We start from the raw sequence: 22,342 nt of genomic DNA, 5'->3' as shown, positions 1-22,342 counted from the left end.
GCCTTCAAGAGCCAGTCTCTTGGAGAAGTGCCTGAGGAAGCACACATAGAAGGTCAAAGAGCTCTTGTGTTCCCAGGGTGCACCCCACCAGTCCCTGGCAGGCTGGGACTGTGGATGCTGGCTTTCTACTTCTAACTTGGCTTAGATTCAAGAGCAATGTGTGTGGGTTAGATGCAACAAACCCTTCAAAGGGCTTTTGCTGACCAAGGCTCTTCTGCCTCTTCCAAGCAGCCTTCTGGGTCCTCCCCAGAGACTTCTGTGGGAAGTCACACACAAATTTCGATTCCAGGATCTGCTTCTGGAAAATAGATCCTAAGATTGCATTCCTCCAAGGAGTCTTGGAGACATGCTCTCCCTCCCACTGCTCCCAAAATTCAAGTGTGGGCTCCTGCCCAAGAACTTGAGGTCTCTGTACTTGGCCGCTGGGCCCCACTATCTCTAAGTGTGTATGCTTGCAATGGCTGGGGGCCAGGCTATACTTTCAGGATCACGGAGGCCAGGACCAGGCAGATGAAGAAAAGGACATCAGGCAGAAATGAGGGCCTCCTTCTGATCCTAACTAACAGGGTAGCCTAGTCACCAGCAGCATAGCTATATGACAGGGAATGGTACGTAAATGGACGTTCAGAAGAGTTAAGGTCTTGGTGAAGACTCCTTAGAACCAAGAGAACTCAAGTGTATTTGACACTAAAGCCAGTGTTCTTTCTTCAATGACATTTTCTCCTCATTCCTTGAACATTGATAAGAACAAGAACAACATATTTGGCGAGGTGGGAGTAAGAACTGGGCTTTTAGAGATATGAGCCCTTATAAGTGATGTGGGGATATTTACAGCAGTCACTTCAGGAGCAGTGTGGGGATTAGAACTGTGTGAGGGATTCAAGAGATGCTCAGTGGGTAAGAGCTCTTGCTCCTCTTATAGAGCACCTGATTTTGGTGCCTAGCACCCTTTTTGGGTGACTCGCAGTTGCCTATGACTCCAGCTCCAGGGGATCCTGTGATCTTTTCAGGCACATGCCCATAAAGCCACACACACACACAAAAAAAAAAAACCACATAATTAAAAAATAATAATGGAAAAGATGGCTGGAGAGATGGCTCGTGGTTAAGAGCACTGGTTGCTCTTACAGAGGACCCAGATTCAATTCCTAGCACCTGCATGACAGTTCACAACCATCTGTAACTCCAGTTCCAGGGGATGCAATGCCCTCTTCTGTCCTTCCTGGGTACTGCACACAGGTGGTACACAGAAATACAGGCAAAACACCTATATACATAGATATATCTAACAAGGAACAGGAGGAGGCACCTGGAAATCCCTTAGCATTGCCCCTGAGACACACAGATAGGAACGTCCAGGAACAAAAGAACCTCACACAGATAAGGCTTGAAGGTTTTAATGTTTTGTGGTTGGTAACAGCAATCTTGAGGGGGTTCTCAGAGAAGCCTCTCTGACTTTAGAAGCATTTCCTGTGGACAATGGAAGGTCCAGCCTCATCATACTCTGGCTTGCTGATCCACATCTGCTGGAAGGTGGAGAGAGAGGCCAGGATGGAGCCTCCAATCCAGACTGAGTACTTCCGCTCGGGAGGAGCAATGATCTGCAAAGAGAGAATGTGTCAAATTATGATCAGCCCCCAGTGGGTGAGAAGTGAGGTACGGTGTTGCATGTTGTGGTCTCAGATACTGTGGAGCTTCAAAACCAGGTGCTCACATGAGCCTAAGATTCTAAACCATCCAGATCAGTACAAAAATCCCATCTCAATAATAAAAAATACAAAATTAAAAATAAGCAAGGAGGATTAGAAATGAGAAAATTTCTCAACCCACTCCAGAAAAGGATAGCCTCTGTGAACAGGCTAGGGACTGGAGAGGTGGCTCGGTGGCTAAGAGCACTTGTTGCTCCTGCAGAGGACCTGATTCTGTTCCCAGCACCCACATAGAAGCTCACAACTATATGTAACTGCAGTTCCAGGGGCATCTGAAGCCTCTGGCCTCCACGCGGTGCACAGACACACATGCAGGCAAAATACATAAAATAAATAAATCTACAATTAAATCAAGATATAAATTGTAAATGATTAGATTGTTGTCCAAATTTCTCTTTACCCTGCCACTCCCCATCTCCTCCATAGAAAGAGTGGGTTCCTCTATTCTGCAACTTTGGGCTGGGCTTCCTGTCACCTTGTCCAGTAGATGCTAGCAACCACAACACAAACAGGAATTGAAATGTTCTTGCCTGGTTGGCCATACTCCCTGTGCCTCTTCCCTCTTCATGAGAAGAACTCTATGGGAGCTGCTGGTCCTTCATCATCAGTCTTGAAGTCTGAGACTCAGGACTCCACCTGAGCTGAGCAGACCCATAGAGGTGCCCAGACAAAGGTGACTCGGGTTAACTGACTTGCTGCTGGTCCACAGCTGTGTAAGTAACTATGCTCATTGTTATGTGCCGCTGAGATTTTGTAGGTGTTTGTTACTCAGCAGTAGCTGACCAGTACCAAAATCCAGCCCTTCCTGAGATGATTCCTTTCGCAACTCTGTGCCAGTCTACTTAAACCCTGCTATGAGCTTCATTTGGCAATGGCCGTTTATATCTGGGAGGCTCTCAGTTTTATACATGCATTGTTAACCCTTTCCACGTGTTGGACAACTTTGAACTCCAACTCATTTTCTAGTTTTTGAAGCATCTGAAGTGTTTTGTTTGTTTGAAGTAGGGTCTTACATAGTCTTATTTGGCCTTGAATTCTTTGCATATAAGGATAACCTTGAATTCCCGATCCTGCAGCCTATTTCTTTCTCGGACTGAAATTACAGGTGTATGCCACCAATCCAGCCCTCAATCTGTCTGTCTGCCGTCTGTCTATCATGGGGGGGAGATGTGGTGTGTGGCGTAGGTGTACACATGCCATGGTACTTCTGTTGAAGTCAGAGGACAGCCTTTCAGGTCAGTTATCGCTTTTCCTCGTGTCTCCTGGGGCGTGAACTCTGACCTTCAGACCTGGTGGCAGGCACCTTCACTGCAGAGTCATTTCTCCAAACAGGGTTTCTCTGTGCAGGCTGCCTATCTTGGCTCACTGTGGAGACGAGGCTGGCTTTGAAGAGATCCGCCTGCCTCTGCCTCCTGAGTGCTGGGATTAAAGGCGTGCACCACCAATGCCTGGAAAGCCCTCAATTTTTTTTTTTAAAATCAATTGACAGAAATCCTTGAGAGTGGTATGATTGTTTGGAGACCAGAAGCCAGGGATGCCACCAGAAAAATGGGACTCCTTTCTGTCAAGACCCCTGAGATCGAGCACCATCATAAGAAGCATCTTGTTCAGTAGGATCAGAGAAGCCTAGTCAAGGTCTAGAGCACGTCTTTGGGAATTTGAAGTGACAGCCAGTCCCGTGGCTACACATTCCCTCTCTAGAACTTTGCATCTCTTGTTCAAGTTGTATTGTGTTGTTGTATACACGTATACATGAATGTTTGCATGTATGTGCTTTTTTGCCAAAGGTTAACATCTGGTATCTTCCCCAATCTTCTACCACCTTATTTTCTGAGACACGAGGTCTTTCGCTGAACCTAGAGTTTGCTGATTCTGTTAGGTTGGCCAGCCTTCAATCTTGGGATCTGCCTGTCTCTGGCCCCCTAGTGCTAGGATTACAGGTGTGATGGGATTACAGATGTGCTGAGATTACAGATGTGCTTCATCTGCTTCTGTATGTGGGTTCCAGGGACTCAGGCTCATAGCAGTACCCCGCTGCCTGAGCCATTTCCAAATCCCTCTTCAAACCATTTTTAAAGTTTAATGATACTTTAGTATTGACACTTTCTTTTCTTAATTTTTTTTATGAACTGGACATGGTGGTACTCAATTCTAATTCTAGCACTCAAGTGGCGGCAGTCAGGCAGATTTTTATAAGTTTAAGGCCAGTCTCGTCTACATAGGGAATTCCAGATCAGCCAGGGCTAAATAGTAATGTCTATCAAAAAGAAAAGAAAAGAAATGAAAGACCCCCCCCTTCGTGTGTGTGTGTGCACATGCAAGTATCCAGAAGAGCATTAGCTCTTATAAGCTGTAAATTATAAGTCCTGGGTACCAAACTTGGGTCCTCTGGAAGAGCAGCAAGCATCTTTTTGTTTTGTGAGATAGAGTCTCACTGTGTATCTCCATCTGGTCTGGAACACAGCATGTAGACCAGGAACTCAAGAAATCCACCTGCCTCTGCCCACAAATCCTGGGACCAAAGGTGTACCCCACCATGCCTGACCCAGCAGCAGGTGCTCTTAATGGCAGAGCTATCTCTCTGACCCCAGTCATTCTCACTCTCTCATTCTGTTTCCTTCCTCCTCCTGATTTCTCCACAAAGTCCCTCAATATGGCCATCACCTCAAATTCTTTCAATATTATCTTCTCATATGATGTCCATGTGGTTATGGATTGAGCCATGCTAAGTATGTCTTTATCATTGCCCCAAGGAATATAATCCTCCATGATGTGATTGATTGCAGAATAGGATAATGATGGAACCAGGAGACCACCCCACTCCAAGGCCCAGCAACATCTCCCGTATAGGCAGGTGTTTGCATATAGACCAGCAAAAAGGAAGTAAGGCAAGACCTGACCCACCTTGATCTTCATTGTGCTGGGAGCCAGGGCTGTGATCTCCTTCTGCATCCTGTCAGCAATGCCAGGATACATGGTCGTGCCCCCAGAGAGGACATTGTTAGCATACAAATCCTTGCGGATGTCAATGTCACACTTCATGATAGAATTGTATGTTGTCTCATGGATTCCAGCGGACTCCATGCCTGGGGGAGGTGACAGTTTTTTAATCAACACCCATGCCTTCAGAAATGTAGCTCATACCAGTCTCACGCTTATAATTTCAGGCACTTGGGAAGCTGAAGTAGGAGGGTTGATGAATTCAAGGCTAGCCTGGGTTACAGGGTGAGACACTGTTTCCACACCAGACAAGAACACCAGAAGGAGTGTAGCTACAGCTCTTTAAAGGGTCCTCCCCCACTGCAGTGCCCTGGCTCAGACCCTTGATCAGCTGTCACCTGGACACAAGCTCAGATCCCCCTACTGCTCATGGCCCTGGCTTTAGTTTCTTTATGCCTCAGCTGATCTTTCTCACTGTTACCCAAGGCACATTTCTGAAGCAACACACTTCTTTCCCTGGCTTTAAGGAGATGTAATTCATCTACTATAAAGTTAACCCTTTTAAAGTGTACAGTTCAGTAGTTAGTATGTCCACAGAGCTGGGCAACTGTTGCCACAATGTCATTTTTTTAAAAGACAAGCTGGCTTTCAATTCACTGTGCAGCTGAGGATGACCTTGAACTCCTGATCTTCCTCAATCACTGAGATTACATGGATATACTATCACACCCAGCTCTAGAGCATTTTAATGACCCCAGAGAAACTCTAAAGCTATGAGTAGCCACTCCCCTTTTCCCTTAAACACGCCCCAAGAAAGTGGTTTCCATTATTATTATCTCTTAGTCCTTGTCTCGTACTATCTGGTAAGTACACGTCACTGCTCCATTTTTTAAAAGTTTATTATTAACCTTATTATTTTATTTATGTGTTTGAATATGGGTTTATGCTCATGAATACAGTGCCTGTGGAGGTCAGAAGAGGAGTGTCAGATTCTCTAAAACTAGAGTTACAGGCTGTTAGGAGCTGCCATGAGGGTGCTGAGAATTGAACCTGGGCTCTGGAAGAATCAACTTGTGCCTGTAAATGGTGAAGCATCGCTCCAGAACGCCCCATTATTTCCAGTCCTATACATGGGAAAGCCGCAGATGGAAGGAGATGGCGAGTCAGTGTGACAGTGCTCGGAGGTAGAGACAGAGCTTCAGGATCAGCACTGAAAGTCAACTCCGGTCCCAGGTTCACTCTCTGCACCACTGTCGAGATACAGGCCTCTGCACCTAAACGCTAAGTGATGCAGAAGCGGCCTGGATCGACCTTTGCCCTCGTCATTACTTCGTTATTATCATGCTGTCTCACCTGTCTTGCTTTTCCTTTTAAAAATATTTAATTGTATATGTGTGTGCCTACATGAATTTATGTGCACCATGTTCATGCACGTGCCCATGAAGGCGAGAAGAGGGTACTGGATCCCCAGGACTTGGAGTTACAATCAGTTGTGAGCCAGCATGTGGGTGCTGGGAACTGAAGCTTAGGTCCTCTGCAAGAATGGTAAATGCTCTTAATCCCTAAACCTTCTCTCCAACTCCGTCCTGTTTTTTTCTCTATCTTGGTTTCTTTAGTCTTCTATTCAAAATATGTATTTATTTGCTTGTTTATGCAATACTGTCCCTTCTTGGGAAAACTTAGGGCAGGTAAAAGTAACAAACAAAGTTCCTGTGACTCTCTTTCCTCATCTCATCCAGCCCTCTGCCCTGCATCCTCCCACTGTCTCCTCCACCCTCCACCCTGCACCCTGTCTTAAAACCCTTTGTCTTGACTCCTTCCCCCTGTATTGTTGGACCTGCTTTTCCTGAAAATATCTCTTACCTTTAGAAAGTGAGCTTTGGCCAGACCTTGCAATCACTTTACTCATATGCATTGAAGTCATTTAAAACTATTTACTCAGTCTGCTGCCCTGAAGTATACTCAGTCTGTTTAACTTGCCTTTAAGAAAACAATGTAACCAACCTTACTGTACTTTGAACTTCCTACGTAATCTCATTTTACAATCTAAACTAACTGCATAGCTTTAATCTTAAACCATGTATGATTGCATGTCCTGGATGTAGAAGTGTGTGTGTGTGTGTGTGTGTGTGTGTTGTGGTAACCATTTGCTGAAAGCAGTCAACAGGTTGAAAGCAACCTTAAAGAAAATAAACTTGGGGGCTGGAGAAATGGCGCAGAGGTTAAGAGCATTGCCTGTTCTTCCAAAGGTCCTGAGTTCAATTCCCAGCAACCACATGGTGGCTCACAACCATCTGTAATGAGGTTCTGGTGCCCTCTTCTGGCTGCAGTCATACACTCAGACAGAATATTGTATATATAATAAATATTTAAAAAAAGAAAAAAGAAAAACTTCTCACAAACCTTGGAAGCAGCATGGGGATATATAAATTGATAACATCTGTGGATAGTTGAGTGCTATTCTGGTTATTTGGGGTCAGTAAAATGTCTTCTCTCCCTTATAAGACTCTGTTAGGGATTTCTGTAAAGAATTCTTCATTCCTTTCCCATACTACGTGTTCTGTGCTGTTCAGTGAATACAGAGCAAAGCTTTTTGCTAGGCACTGGCACCAGACAGGCACCAGCCACATACAACAGGAAGACGACAAACTGAACACAGGTTACAGCCACTAGGCAGGCGGAAGAGATAGGGAGAATTCAAATTTAGGCCCGCTTTTGGTCTAAACTTTTCCCAGAGGAAGATTCTTTTCATCCGAATTATTATGCCCATCTACTCCGCACCCTCTACTCTGCACCCTCATCCTGCACCCTCTATCCTGTGCGTCTCCAGCGTTTTATTCTCTATCCTGCCTCTGAGTGACGAGCAGGGGCCATGGGCAGCACCTCACCAATGAAGGAAGGCTGGAAGAGGGTCTCTGGGCAGCGGAAGCGCTCGTTGCCAATAGTGATGACCTGTCCGTCAGGCAACTCGTAGCTCTTCTCCAGGGAGGAAGACGAGGCCGCCGTGGCCATCTCATTCTCAAAATCCAAGGCCACATAGCACAGCTTCTCCTTGATGTCTCGCACAATTTCTCTCTCAGCTGGAGGGTGTACAAATGGCAAAGTGGTTACCGGGCTCTGCACAAGCGGTTGTAGCCTGTGCTCTCCAGGAAACTCTTAGAATACTTTGAACCCAGCCTTAGGAAGAGGACAGAACTGCTGAAGAGAGTCCAGGCTCTTCTCCATGCTGGGTTACATGTCCCATCCCTCAAAAAGGCTTGATTCTCAAGCAGGAACCCAAGGGGTGTTCTTCTTGCTCTGTCACTGTCTCAACAATTCCACCGTTGCTCCTGGGGTCTTCCAGGGCACATTATGGGGTAGACTTGAACTTACCCCTGGAGACTTGTCAGAATCTAAAAAAATTACTATCAAAATCCCTCTTACCCAGGTAGAGTTTATGACCCCCTCTCCTCTCAAATAATTTTGTTTTGCTTCTGTATGCAATATTCTGCCTGTATGTCTGCCTACAGGCCAGAAGAGGGCACCAGATCTCGTTAGAGATGGTTGTTAAGTCTCCATGTGGTAATTGGGAATTGAACTCAGGACCTCTGGAAGAGCAACCAGTGCTCTTAACTGCTGAGCCATTTCTCTAGCCCTCAGGTTGTTTTTTTAAATATCATTTGTTCTTATAGAAACTACAGACACCTCCAAGGAGAAAAAAATTATCACCACCTCTCCAGTAGAGAGTTAAACCTTGTTAAAACCACAGGGCCTAAGGTGACAGGAGCATCGGCAGTGGGTGCTGGGGGACAGCAATGCCGAGAAGGCTTCAATGATGGTTTGGCAGAGCACAGCAGAAGGAAGCTAGCTCTCTGCCTTGTCTTCTTCCCCAGAGCATCTCCATGGGGACCCTCATCCTCCAATGAGGCTGTCTTAACACTTCAGGGCTCCCAGTCCACCCCAAGACAGCCTGAGGTCAGAGCCACAGAATTTCCATCATTCCCCAGAACTTCTGGGACTAGATGAGACTGGATTTGAGCTCAAGTATGAATGAGAAAAGGGGCGGGTACCTGTGGTCACAAAGGAATAGCCTCTTTCTGTGAGAATCTTCATGAGGTAGTCCGTGAGGTCCCGTCCAGCCAGGTCAAGTCGCATGATAGCATGGGGCAGCGCGTAGCCCTCATAGATGGGGACATTGTGGGTCACACCATCCCCTGAATCCAGAACGATGCCTGTGGACAGGAAAGACAAACCTCACTTTCCTCTTTCACCCACCTGTTTCTGGAATCGGGTACTGAATGATCTTCCATTATCATATTTTCCTTTAGTAGTTGAGAAAATTCACCCACCATGAGAATTCCCAGTCATTGTATGTGTGTGTATGTGTGTGTGTGTATGTGTGTGTATATGTGTGTGTGTATATGTGTGTGTATGTGTGTGTGTATGTGTGTGTGTGTGTGTCCCCTTCTCCAAAATGAGAAGATTGGGTTGTAGAAGACGAGTGCTATGTCTCAATTTCTTGGATTCCTTGAACTGCATACATGATAATGGACATTGGCCAGTTTACCCTAAGTCTGAACCGCACAGTCTGTTATCCGTTACTTCAGACTACACACTCTCTATGAGGGTGTCAGGTCCCTTGGAGTTGGAGCTTCCTAATACGAATGCTGGGCCTGAAGTCAGGTCCTCTACAAAAGCAGTGTGTGCTCCTAACTGCTGAGCCACCTCTCCAGCCAGGTACACTATTGTTTGATATGGACTTTGTGAAAAGCCTTGGAAGGCTGAATGCGCAGGTAAGCAGGGAACATATAAAAGAATACATTTTAAAAGCATTTATACTAGTGCTCAAGTCCCTGTTGAGGACCGCAGATTCTCTGCTTCCTGGGCATCTTTCTATATCAAGGCCACATTTGTATGCAGTGAGGGTGTGGGGATAAGTGCCTGGCATGACCATGATAAGGCAACTGCCTTGCTCACATATCAATTTATGTATTAATTATAGCCTGGTTATGTAAATTCTTTCCAACTACACAAGCAGGCTCACACCCAGCATGCTTCAGGGGCCTTCTCATTTGTTGTTTCCCTGGACACTGGATGTTCCTTTTGTTCTAAGCAGGAACCTCTGTAGGGGTCCCACTTGACCCGACCTCCCCTGCTGTAGTGCATGTCATGTCGGTACTGTCACGTGCTGTTTGAGCTCACTGGGAAGCTGGCTCTGGAAATGGAGTTGTTCCCGCCTCCATTTCAGATCCAAGCATGTTTGCAAGGCCCTATCAGTGGATGGGCTGCCCCCCCCCCCCCCGCCGCACTCTGTGGTGGGGTGGGAAGAGAACAGAAGAGTACAGTGTCGTGCCCTTGTGAACAGCTAGAAGCCAAGCCATTTCCAGCAAAGGTTACTACTGCTTATCCCATGGTTTATAAAAAGTGCCTGAAGTGGGAAAAGGAAGCCCGGAGTTCAGCCATGGAGAGAAACTCTGTCAGTCAGGGACTGCAGCTGACTGCCAGTCAGTCTCTGTTGGATGTTTCTAAGCCCCCAGTTTGATGATGTCACCTGCTGTTACTTGTTCTTTTACCTGGAGGGGACACTGCCCCGCCCAGGTGACCGCCTCAGTGGGGTTTCTACCGCCTGTTTTGAGGAACCAATCTGATGATGTTCTGCTATCATATTTCTCTTGTTATTCATTCTTTTCCTTTGGGTTGCTATGAACTTGCTACAGACTGTCATTCAAAACCCAAAGTACGACCACCACAGATCATCTTCAGGACTGCGAAGAAAACCTGGAGCCAGGAAAGGAAAGGTTCAGTACTCCTCACCGGTGGTGCGGCCAGACGCATAGAGGGAGAGCACAGCTTGAATGGCGACATACATGGCAGGGACATTGAAGGTTTCAAACATGATCTGGAAGGACATCAAGGAGAAAAGGACTGTCTCACAAACACCACAGCATCTCCTGGCCTACAGAATGCTCCGAAATTTCTCAAGGGCAAGAACTATGCCAGCTCAGTGGTCCTCCTTCATCCCACGTCCACCTCTCCCGGGACCTGCCCTGGTGGCCCATGCATACAGAAGGTCTGTAAAGACATTTTGCTGCATTGGTGCATTATGGAGAAGAAGTGCCTGACCAGGCTGCTTACCTGGGTCATTTTCTCCCTGTTGGCCTTGGGGTTTAGGGGGGCCTCCGTGAGCAGGGTCGGGTGCTCTTCCGGCGCTACTCGCAGCTCATTGTAGAAGGAATGGTGCCAGATCTAGAGGGGGCAAAAGCCAGAGAAGCCCAGAGACTCCTCAGGAGGCTGGAAAAGACACAGCTGGCCTGTGCATACTGGAGAAGGGCAACCGAGTGCTACACGGGACAGGGTGGACCCTGAGAGGCTGATCATCCCCCGGCAATCTCCGATCCCCTCTCCAAGCATGCCAGACCTAGAGCCAATGTATGTATGTGCTGATGTCTACCATTTGATCCTTCTTCTTCCCTCCTCCCTCTTTTTCCTGTTGTTTTGTGTGTTCTAGGAGGCGGGATGCACTCAGTGCTTGTTGTTTTCAGGCTTCTGGTTGTGTTTAGTTGTTGAATACACGGGCAGGAGGTTAGCCAGTGAGAGGAGAGAAAAACCAGGACATTTTTCTCAGCTGTAGTGTGGCCCACCATAAACACACCTTCACTGGATGGTTGCTCTTCCAGTACACCAAGTCCTGCTGGGTTCCAAGGACACTGCCCACCCCCTGAAATCCCTGCAGGGGACTCTGGAGAGCAGAGGAGCTCGTGTGGTAACTAGCACTCATCTCTCTCTGGCTGCCATCATCTTGCTCACACCCCAACAAGCGTTCATGTTGTCAGCCTCATCTCCTGCTGTGATCCTGGCCCATGCGTGGGCCCAGTTCTCACTGTTCGCTGATGACCAGGCTGGTGCTTGGAGCAGGGGCTCCGCACGTCAGCGCGCAGTCATCTTAGATTGGCTCAGTCAGTGTTTTGTGGGACAGACCTGTGTGCCATGGGAGGTGTAGTGGCACTCCTAGTCTTACTGGAGAGCATCTATTATGCTAGCACAAAATTGGTTATATTTCCAGACATTACCATATTTCTGTGTGTGTATATATGTGTGTGAGAGCACACGCATGCACATGCATGCGTCTGTGTGCACACATATGACCACATATGCATACCTATCCTAGACAAGAATCCCTGCCCTGCCTAGGAGCAGCTGGCTTAGCTCCACCCAGACGTGCCAATCGGTATCGTTAGGAGGGGGCCAAGCACTGTGCTTCATTTTAGTTTTTCAAAGCACCGTTGAGTTTAGGAATGTTGACAAATCAAAAAATCTGGAGAATATCTTACATCCCATCTGTTGTTATTAGTTAACATTTTGACATCTTTCCCTTGTGACTCTTATATTTATGTCATTTGTAATTTATTATTTCCGTTCCTTTTTGTTCTTAGGTTTTTGGGACAGGGTTTCTCTGTGTAATAACCCTGGCTGTCCTGGAACTTGCTCTGTACCCCAGGCTGGCCTCAAACTCAAAGATATTTTTGCCTGCCTCTGCCTCCTGAGTGCTGGAATTAAAGGTGTGTGTCACCACTACCTGGTTATTATTTCTTATTCACTTCTTATCCATTATCATCATCATCATCATTACATGCTGAAATTTGATTTTAATTAATTGATTAAATATTTTTGAGACACGGTTTCTCTGTGTAGCCCTGGCTTGCTGGGAACTTTTGATGTAGATCAGGCTGGCCTCAAACTCTCTGATTTGCCTGCCTCTACCTCCCCAGGACTGGGATTAAAGGCATGTGCCACTACATCTGGTTGTTTTTATTTTATTTTGAAGTGAGAATCTTTTTTTTTTAAAGAGAGTAATTTTCTTAAAAGGGGGATTTTTAAAATTATGTGTATTTATGTGTATGTGTGTGTGTGTCTGTGTGTGTCATGCACATGAGTATAGGTGTCCTCAGAGGCCAGAAGATGAAATTGGATACCCTGGTACTGGAATTATAGGTGGTTGTGAGGCACCTGATGTGGGTTCTGGGTGCCAAACTCAGGTCCTTTGCAAGAGCAGCCTGTACTCTTAACAGCTGAGCTATCTCACAGCCCCAGCTGAGATATTCAGCATTTTAAACACGGGCCCACGTCTGGCCAGACAGAGTAATGCAGGAGAGGCGGAGGCTGGAAGTTAGGTATGACTGGATCCTCAAAGGGTGCTACAAAGAGTTGGGAATATAGAGAATTGAATGGATGCCAAGGACAAGGGAAACTGTGGGAAGCCATTGCATTGGTCCAGGGAGAGAGGGTGGGGGCTGAGGCTGGAAATTATCTGGGGAGTGGAAAGGGAAGGAGGAAGGCTATGGGAAGCATTCCCAAGGAAGATTGACAGGGCACAGAGACCGTAGGAGAGAAGAGTCAAGATGAGATATCACCATTAGCACAACCACACTGGGGGCTTCAGATACCTTTTCCATGTCATCCCAGTTGGTGATGATGCCGTGTTCAATGGGGTACTTGAGGGTTAGGATCCCACGCTTGCTCTGAGCCTCGTCCCCCACATAGCTGTCTTTCTGGCCCATTCCCACCATTACACCCTGTGACATGAAAGAAAAGGAGAGAAAAGTGAATTGACTCAGGGGTTCACGCACAGGGATTCAGTCATTGTAATGTTCCCCGGAAAGGAGAGAGATGAGCAAAGGAAGGCAGGCAGAGCCATGAAGAGGAGGTTGGGATTTCTCATGGGCTGATCCCTTTTCTCTCACAGAAGAGATGTGGTTTTCTGAAAGAGAACAAAGCCCACAGATATATGTATTCCCTTATCTCATGTTATACTCTCTGCAGAGAAAGCGATAGAGACACAGAGAGAGTAAGAACACTCAATATTGTTTTTCCAATGCAGGTCCTTTATGGCTCACTGCCGGTGGCTCACAATCTTGGATCCAGAGGGAACACACCTGATGGCGAGGACGGCCCACAATGGAGGGGAAGACAGCCCTGGGGGCATCGTCTCCTGCAAAGCCTGCCTTGCACAGGCCAGAGCCATTGTCACACACAAGGGCGGTGGTCTCTTCTTCACACATGGCGGGTGTGGTTGCGTGAGCTGGGGGCTGGAGCACCTTGGGGTTGGAAGAGAAGAGAACAGTCAGCCACTTGTCAGGTAACAGGGGGAGACAGTCTTTGTGGCTCTGGGGTTTCGTTCTAGAAGGGACAGACACAGGTTTGGCATCCTTGTTTTTGGAAGCTGCATCTCATGCCTTGCTTCAGTCGCTAAGCATGGAATTCTGTTGCCATAGACACAAGTATGGAATGTACATCAGTGTCCTCACACCTGAAAATGTGACTGGCTTTAGAGACAGTTCTTTACATAGGTCAGCTGAGTTTAGAATGAGGTTATAAATCCAGTATGATTGGTCTCCAATATGGTTATATTTATTATCTGTGTAAGAAAAGAAAATCAGAATACTGATATAGGGCGAGAGTGGACATGTGAAGACATGATCAGAAGGCAGCTGTCTATAAGCCAGGGGAGGTCCTGAGGCAAAAGCAACCCTGATGGCATCTTGACCCTCAGACTCCTAGCGTCCAGGATTGTTAGAAAACAAATTTCTGTCCTTAGAGGCCCTTGTCTGTGGTACTGTGTTATGGCAATCAACCAATTAATACACTTTATTTTTATTTAATTTTAGTTTTTGAGACAGGGTCTCACTATATGCACCACGTGTGTGTCTGTGGAGGCCAGAAGGTTTCAGATCCCCGACAACTGGAGTTCAGAATGGTTCTGAGCTGTCACGTGGGTGCTGGGAACTGAACTTGAGTCCTCTGCAAAAGCAGCAAAGTCCTCTCAACCACTGAGTCATCTTTCCATTCCTGGGGTCTTCCCATACAGCTTTGACTGGTCTGGAACTCACTATGTAGACCAAGGTGGTCTCAAACTCAGAGATCGGTTTGCCTCTGCTGCTGAGCTCTGGGACCGAAGGTGTGCGTTCCAGTGCCCAGTTTATTAAGCGCGATTTTAAAAGATGAAATAGCTACAAAACTTTCATTCAAGTGGTGAGAATCGTGAGAACACTTAACAGCTGTTAAACAAGTTGAGAAGTTTTACACTAAATCTGAGACAGGACTGGTGATTACAAGAAGAAAGAACTCTTATAAACCGATAAGTAGCCCAAAGGAAAAAGAAAGACAGTGAGAAGACAATCGGCAAATAAGTAAAACCCTCCCAATGAAAGACTCCCATTTCCCTGACAAATGAATAAAACCACCTTCCACCTAGCACATATATTTTTAGTATGTTTGTATATGTGTGTGTGTGTATGTGTGTGTGTGTGTGTGCAGAATTGTGTCCATGTATGTGCATGTGTGTGCAGGTCAGGAGACAACCCACCAAACCTCTCTCTCCCTCCTTCCTTCTCTCTCTCTCTTAAAGATCTATCTATCTATCTATCTATCTATCTATCTATCTATCTATCTATCTATCATCTGTCTATCTATTTACAATTTCTTGCAAGAAAGAGAGAAGCTGTCTGGGAAGGAAGGGCTCTATGTGCCCGTTGGCAGGTGTGACAGAGCTGGCACTGTTGTGGCTGGAGGAGAGGAGTGCTACAGGTGGCAGCGACTGATCCCAAATAGCCTTCTACTTAACCTGGGCAGCGAGGAGCATGAGCATGGGATTTGATCAGGAGGTAATGAAGGCTACACGGGGTCAGGGCAGAAGTTTATTAGCTTAGGGGCTGGAAGGATGGCTCTTGCGGAGGACCTGGGTTTGATTCCCAGCATCTACATGGTGGCTCACAATCAACTGTAACTCCAATTCCAGGGGATCTGATGCCCTCTTCTGGCCTCCTGAGAACCAGGTACGAATGTGGTACACAGACAGATGTGCAGGCACAACACCCACACACATAAAATAAAATAACAATTAGAAAATGCATTATTGTATGTGTGTATGGGGGGTGGGTGGAGCTCAGAGAGCTGTGGTTGGTTCTTCCCTTCCACCTTTATCTGGATTCTGAGGACTGAACTCAGGCCATCAGGATCGGGCACAGCAAATGCTTTGCCCAGTGAGCCATTCTGTGGGCTTAGCATTGTTTAAAACAATCAGAGTTGAGGGGCTGGAGAGATGACTCAGCAGTTAAGAGCACTGTCTGTAGTTCTAGAGGACCTGGGTTCTATTTCCAGCACCTATATGGCAGCTCAAGGCTATAACTCCAGTTCCAGGGGTTCCATCACCCTCACACAGGCATGCACGCAGAGAAAACACCAATGCAATAGAATAAGATAAGTAAATTTAAAACAATCAGAATTGAAAACCATCTTAATAATGAGTTATTGAATGTTTGTTGGCTATGAATTGCTAGAAACCTCCACCCAACCACCCAATGGATAAAGCAAAGTAGCTAATATAACAAAGTATCTAATGTAACAAGAAAAGTGCCAAGTTACTTCCATCACACTGTGCTCAGTGCTTCCAAGTTTGATGACATATCATGTATTTTTATATACTATATGTATGCGTATATACATACACACACATATATATGTATATAGATAGATATACATACATATATTTATTTATTTCTTGAGACAGCTTAGCTCTATGTAGCCTTGCCTCTATTTCCCAAGTCTGAGGTTATAGGCATATGCCACCATGTCTGGCAAAATGCATTTTTAATTTTAAAAAAGATTTTGGGGCTGGAGAGGTGGCTCAGTGGTTAAGAGCACTTGCTGCTCTTACAAAGGACTCAGATTCAGGTCTCTGCATCTATAACCACTCATAACTTTAGTTCCAAGGCATCTAATCCCCTCTTCTGAGCTCCTGGAGGAATTTATGCACATGGTGCAAGAGGCATGCATGCAGGCAAAACACCCACATGCATAAAATAAAAATAAATGTTTTTAAAAATTTACCTCAACTTTACAATTTATGGCATTATCTGGTTACACCTCAAAATAGCCCCGAGGCAATATGTTTTTAAATTCCATTCTATTCATTTGTAGATCAAGACTCAGAAAATTTTAAAGAACTCAGTCAGAGACCTCAGCCAGAACAAGGTGAGCAGACAGGCCAGGCACTGATGCAGGACAGGTGTGGAGCCTGAACTTGTGTTGTCCTTGCCATGGCCGAGAGATGGCCATAACTTCTCCTTGTATGGCACTTTCCTTTTGCCTGCTTTTCAGGAGCACACAAAGGGGCCTCTGTTTCTTCTCCCTGGGCGTCCTCTGAGCTCTTTCTGTACCAGGACCAGGTTTACCCTGGTACACAGGAGGTGCTCAGTAATAAATGTTGACGTAGTGGGCCCCTTCCCAGACCTGTCTGCTCTGCTCCCGGGATCCTCAAGCACTTGGCTTTCTCTCCCCAAGCGAGGGAGGCATCAGCTGCACTGACATAGTGACTATTCTCCCAAGGGGAAGCCAGCCCGAAGAGCCGGGAGAGGCCAGGAAGAAGGAAGCCACACTTCTGTGGCTGTCTCCTTTAAGGTCCCCTCAGCACTGTCTCTTGGTGTGATTTATTCACACTTCAAGTGTCCATGACTTTTTTCCCTTTTTAATTTTGTTTTAGGTTTTTTTGTTTGTTTGGTTTGGTTTTTTGTTGTTTTTTTGGTTTTTTTTTTTTTTGAGTCAGAGTTCTTTGTCTACTGTTACTGTAGGTAACCTCTTTTAACTCACAGCAATCCTCCTGTCTTAGTTTCCCAAATGCTGAGTTTATAGGTGTCTTGCTTCAAGTCTAGTTTCTCTTTGGCGCTTCTCCCAACTCCCTCCTTCTTTTGACCTTGATTTCTGATCCTCCTGCCAGCTAGTCCTGGATTAAAGGTCCTCATACCTACACTTATGCAATGCTGGGGCTCGAACCGGGGACTTTTTGCATGCTTGGGCAAACTGCCAACTGAGCCACATCCCCAGCTACTCCCGTTTAGCTTTGCAATGGCTCTTTCATCTCCTCTCTGGTTCCCCTGTGCCCTACCCCCACCCCCACTCAGACCCCTGAGAACTACAGGCTTGCCCTTGTTTCCCACATTGTACGGCCACAAAAGTGTCCCCTGAGCAACTTGTTGGCAATGCTCGCCACAGTATTTCAGGGCCTTGGAATCACTTTTCTTTTTAAAAATTTTCTTCAGATTTATTTATGTTTGTGTGTGTGTGTGTGTGTGTGTGCCACATGTGGACAGTGCCTGCTGAGGTCAGAAATAGACACCAGATCCCCTGGAACTGTAGTGACAGATGGTTGTGAGGTACCATGTGGGTACTGGCAACTGAACCTGGATCCTCTGCGAGAACAGCAAGTGTTTTCGGTCAGTGAGCCATCTCTCCAACCCCAGAACCGTTTTTCTGTGGCAGAACCAGAGATGAGATGAGACACTGAAGGCCGGTGAGAGACCCGAAGGGGTGTGGGCCACCTCCTGCCGTGTCTCTAGGCAGAAATTCTTGACCCTTCTGTTACCTGTGACTGACCTAGAGTCACTGTAGCTGTTGTTTGCTGGGGTCACAACTGTTTGCATTCATGGGAAGCTGAACAAACGTTGTGGCTATTTTTAGCATATAACCTATCCCGACTTCACTGAGAGAATCTCACACAGTTAGAAACACAGCCTTTTGAGTTTTATCCTTCCTGCAAGGCAGAAAACTAGACAGGATCAGTACAAACAGCTGGCGCCCTCACTGATCTCCCTCGGAGGTGTGAAACCCATCCTTGAGTAGGAAAGGACAGGCTTGGCCCTGGTGTCTCACCTCTCCTTAAGTGCCCCTTATTCTCCCTGAGACCATCTCCCCACAGCCCTTCCCCGTTTCCCTCCCCAGTCCCAGTTTCTGCCACTATAAAAGAGAAATGAGAACATCTATCTCATGAGAAAAGGATTAGGGGCTGGAGAGATGGTCCGGCGGTAAAGAGCACGTGCTGTTCTCATGAAGGACCTGGGTTCAGTTTCCAGTCCCCACACACTGGCTCACAATCATCTATAACTCCAGTTCCAGAGGATCTAATGCCTTCTTCTGACCTTTGAGGACATCGGGCACACACATGGTGCACATACATACATGCAGGCAACATTCACATGCATAAAGTAAAATAAAATAAACCTAAAAATCCCTAAAAAAATACTTTGGGAAAAAAAGATGGATCAGACAAACACAAGGATATGAAAAGGTTGCACAGACTTTAACCTAGGATAGGCAAACTCTGATCTACTTTCTTATAGAGTGAATGTTAATACTGTTTGTCTTTTTACACTTTATAAATGGCTGAAGATAGGCTCGGTAGGCGGCTCGGTGGGCAAAGCACTCACTGTGCATATGTGAGGCCCTGGGTTCAGATCCCTGCCCCACAGAAAAGCCAGGGGTCACTGCCAGCTCCTCTGCAATCCCAGTTCTGGGCAGAGGGAGATAGGAAAGCCACCAGAGCAGAGCTTACTGGCCAGTAGACAAGCCAGTGGAGTCAGGGAACTCCAGGGCCAGTGAGAGTCCGCTGCAAAAATATATGGAGAGAAATAGAGGACACCCAGGGTCAACTGATAGTTACCACAGACACATGTGTGAACAAGGGCACATGCATACACACCTACACACACATGCATAACACAAACACAAAGTTAAAAAGAAAAAGAAGCATAGTTAGCTGGTATGGTGGCTCCCAGCACTCATGAGGCAGAGGTAGGTGAATCTCTGAGACTTTGAGGCCAGCCTGGTCTACAGAGCAAGTTCCAGGACAACTAGAGCTATTACACAGAGAAACCCTGTCTCAAAAAAAAAAAAAAAAAAAAAAAAAAAGCATATTTTTCTTTTAAAAAGGGCAGCAGACTAATAGTTCACGGCCTGTGAAAATCGCATAAGATTCAGTTTTTATGAATGTGTTTATTTTATTCTTGAGTCAGGCTGGCCCTGAGATCACTATGTAGCTGAGGACAGCCTTGAATTCCTGCTCCTCCTGCCTCCACCGCAGAGGGCTGAAATCACAGGCTGCGGAATGCTAACTGGCCTCTGCAAATGGTTTTATTGGGACCCAGGCACTCCCACCCATGCCCACATTGTCTGTGATTGCTTTCGTTATAGCTGCAGAGTTGAAGGTGGTTATGATAGACCTTCTGTTCTGAAAGCCTAAATAACCCGCTCTGTAGCTGACCTGACCTCGATTCTCCTTCCTCACTCCCCAGTGCTGGGATTCCAGGCATGCAACCACATGTAAGGTCCCATTTTATTGGATCCCCACGAATCTGCACATGTCACCTACTCTTCTGGTCTCCACCCACCCTCCCATCCAGCATCCCAGTTCAGCTCTTGGCCAGACCCTTCCCCTGCGTTCCACACCTGCCGAGCCAGCTGTATGAGGTGTATCCAGTTCTGCCAGACTGACTGACAACCCCGGCTTACAGTTGGACCTACACTCAAGAGAGGCTTGCCACCCACGTCAGAACCTGGATCCAGCACTGCGCATGCTCGCTCTTCCCTCCTAATCAATCGCAGCCCTTTTTGATTCTGCCGCCACACCACCGCACATGGTGGCGGCGCTTCTGCCCTGTGCCCAGTCCTCACATCCTCCGGAGTAGTCATTCCACAGGATAAATCTCTTGCTGTTATCCTTTAGGCTTAACTCCTTCCATGCAACCCCACTGCTCTATTCTTTAATGTAGCATCTAGAAACCAAAGGACTGACCTCTCTCTAAAGTGACTGGGCCTGCTTCTTGCCTTGAAATCTAAATGGAGCTGAGTCCCTCTCTGTCAAAGACCGCAATTATTCTTCTTCTTCTTCTTCTTCTTCTTCTTCTTCTTCTTCTTCTTCTTCTTCTTCTTCTTCTTCTTCTTCTTCTTCTTCTTCTTCTTCCCCTCCCCCCCTCCTCCTCCTCCTCCTCCTCCTCCTTCTACCAGGACTGCCCTTCTCTGGGGTTCAATTCAGGTATCCTTCCCCCAGGAAGCTGTCCCTGCTTACAGCCTAACCAGGAGTTTCTCCTGGGCTTCCCCCTTTCATACACTTAATACTCCATTGCAATTCTATTTGCAATCTCATTTTATTCTAAAACAGTGTTTAATAAAGCCCAGGCTACCCTTAAACTTATTCTATAGACAAAGATGACCTTGAACTTCCAATCCTTTTGCCTCCCAAGCACGAGGAATATAGGCTTGCACCACTACACTCTCCATAGTAATTCTTAAACTTGAGAGTGCCACGCTAGATAGACGCTAGTCACACTAGGCTGGGTGGCTATACTATACACATTTACTCCTGGGTGCCCATGTTATGGGTGAGGAAATGAAGGTCACTCAGTAACTGGGCACCAGCATCCTGACCCGAGCCTGCTCCACTTGGATACAGCTCACAAAGGTGGTAGAGGCTGTGTGTGTATGTGCGTGTGTATGTGTGTGTGTGTGATGCAGAGATTGTGGCCTTGGCATGTTACTTCACAGATGGTGTGAGACGGTTTGTTTTGTCTCACACAGAGTCTCACACTGAGGCCCAGGTTGGCCTGGAACTCACTATGTACCCCAGGCTGGCCTTGAGCTTTGGGCAGTCCACTTGCCCCTAGGCTCCCAAGTACTTAGAAGACAAGCATGAGCCACCATGACCGGCGAGGGTGCATCTTCTGGAAAAGTTGCCTAATTGCCCTGGGCCTCAGTGACTTCTCAGAGGAGAACAAGATAGCTGCCTTCACACCCCCAAACATCATAGAGCCATGAGACATTCCTTCTTCCCTCACGTCTCACAGTCCTCGTCCCACCGTGAACTTATAGCCTTCCGATACTGTGAAAATTCTCCATTCACCTAAGCCAAGCTCAAATCAGAGGACAGAGAGACCAGCCAAGGCCACCTGAAGGTGGTGCCTTCCTGCTCTAACACAGGTAGCCCATGGGTACCAGGGCCACCGTTGACGAGGACTCGCATACCCAAGCGGAAGCTGCTTTCCTGCAGTGACACAGTGACCCATGGCAAGGAGAACAGGACAGGAGTCATATCCTGGGGGTCTCCAAACTGTCCTGTCCTCAGGATGCCTTTTCCCAGCAGGCAGCAGTGTGTTCCAGGCACCTCTTACACCAAGGGCCTTGGCGTGTGACCTGGACCACAAAAACCAAACAAATCTGGAGTTGCACAGATACACAGGAGGCCTGGCAGCCCCAGAAAGGAAGAGGCTGCAGAAGTCGGGCAGTACTCACCGAGGGTGTGAGAAGTCCTTCTGCTAGGGACTGAGGGCCGTGGAGTCTTTGGCAGAAACACCAGAGCAATATAAAACCCCTGAGGCGGATCTTCTTTAAACAGAGTCCCTAAAAAGGCCAGCTGACGGTGTGGTAACAGTATTACCATATAAGGTGTTTTTTTTTCAATAAACCAGCCTTGGGGGGCGTGGATGGAGGGTGGGTAGAGTGAATTATCATTTGAAAAATGTATGCAAAAGGATTCGAATGGTAACAGTCTCTGGGCCATGGATTTGTTCCTTTTAGGCTATACTTGCATAAACAAAAATCACACCAGGCCTTATAAGCTGCCCAGAGTGAGGCCTGATAGGGCTGTGCTCCCGGAGACAGAACCATACCAAGAATGGCAGTGGCCTCCTCTGTCCCGCCTTGTTCCTCAGGCCTTCTGCCCGCTGCCCCAGGGTCTGCTTGGGACATCCATGCCGTAGCCACAGAACGAGTGCCATTATGCTTTGTCGGGTGCAAGCCCAGGACAGCTGAAGGCTGAGGGGAAATTCCATCTGCACTTGGCAAAAAATCCCATGTGCCCCACCGTTTCGCTGCCCTGGAATCTCCTGTTG

At 46.9% G+C, this 22,342-nt stretch overlaps 1 protein-coding gene across 1 annotated transcript; it reads right to left on the bottom strand.

Annotated features, from left to right (window-relative positions):
- Positions 1-1,391: 1,391 nt before the first annotated feature.
- Positions 1,392-21,799, bottom strand: Actg2 (actin gamma 2, smooth muscle). Its single transcript, XM_057764968.1, has 9 exons — positions 21,744-21,799; positions 13,562-13,723; positions 13,073-13,201; positions 10,764-10,874; positions 10,443-10,527; positions 8,699-8,860; positions 7,538-7,729; positions 4,614-4,795; positions 1,392-1,601 (listed from the first exon to the last, which is right to left on the bottom strand). The coding sequence occupies exons 2-9, from the start codon at positions 13,685-13,687 to the stop codon at positions 1,458-1,460; spliced, it is 1,131 nt and encodes a 376-aa protein (XP_057620951.1). The 5' UTR covers positions 13,688-13,723; positions 21,744-21,799; the 3' UTR covers positions 1,392-1,457.
- Between the last annotated feature and the right edge of the window lie 543 nt (positions 21,800-22,342).

The sequence above is a fragment of the Chionomys nivalis genome, chromosome 1 (assembly GCF_950005125.1).
Source record: "Chionomys nivalis chromosome 1, mChiNiv1.1, whole genome shotgun sequence".
Classification (NCBI taxonomy): domain Eukaryota; kingdom Metazoa; phylum Chordata; class Mammalia; order Rodentia; family Cricetidae; genus Chionomys; species Chionomys nivalis.
The sequence above is the reverse complement of the archived record's forward strand: the minus strand, read 5'-3'. Positions and strand labels throughout refer to the sequence as shown.

Bases quoted from the DNA above. Each gene is read 5' to 3' on its own strand.
- Actg2 (XM_057764968.1), bottom strand. From the start codon at position 13,687: ATGTGTGAAGAAGAGACCACCGCCCTTGTGTGTGACAATGGCTCTGGC. The intron at 10,875-13,072 runs GTATCTGAAGCC...TGCCCCCTCTAG, and splicing joins ACTGGGATGACATGGAAAAG to ATCTGGCACCATTCCTTCTA. The intron at 7,730-8,698 runs GTACCCGCCCCT...TACACCCTCCAG, and splicing joins CTATTCCTTTGTGACCACAG to CTGAGAGAGAAATTGTGCGA.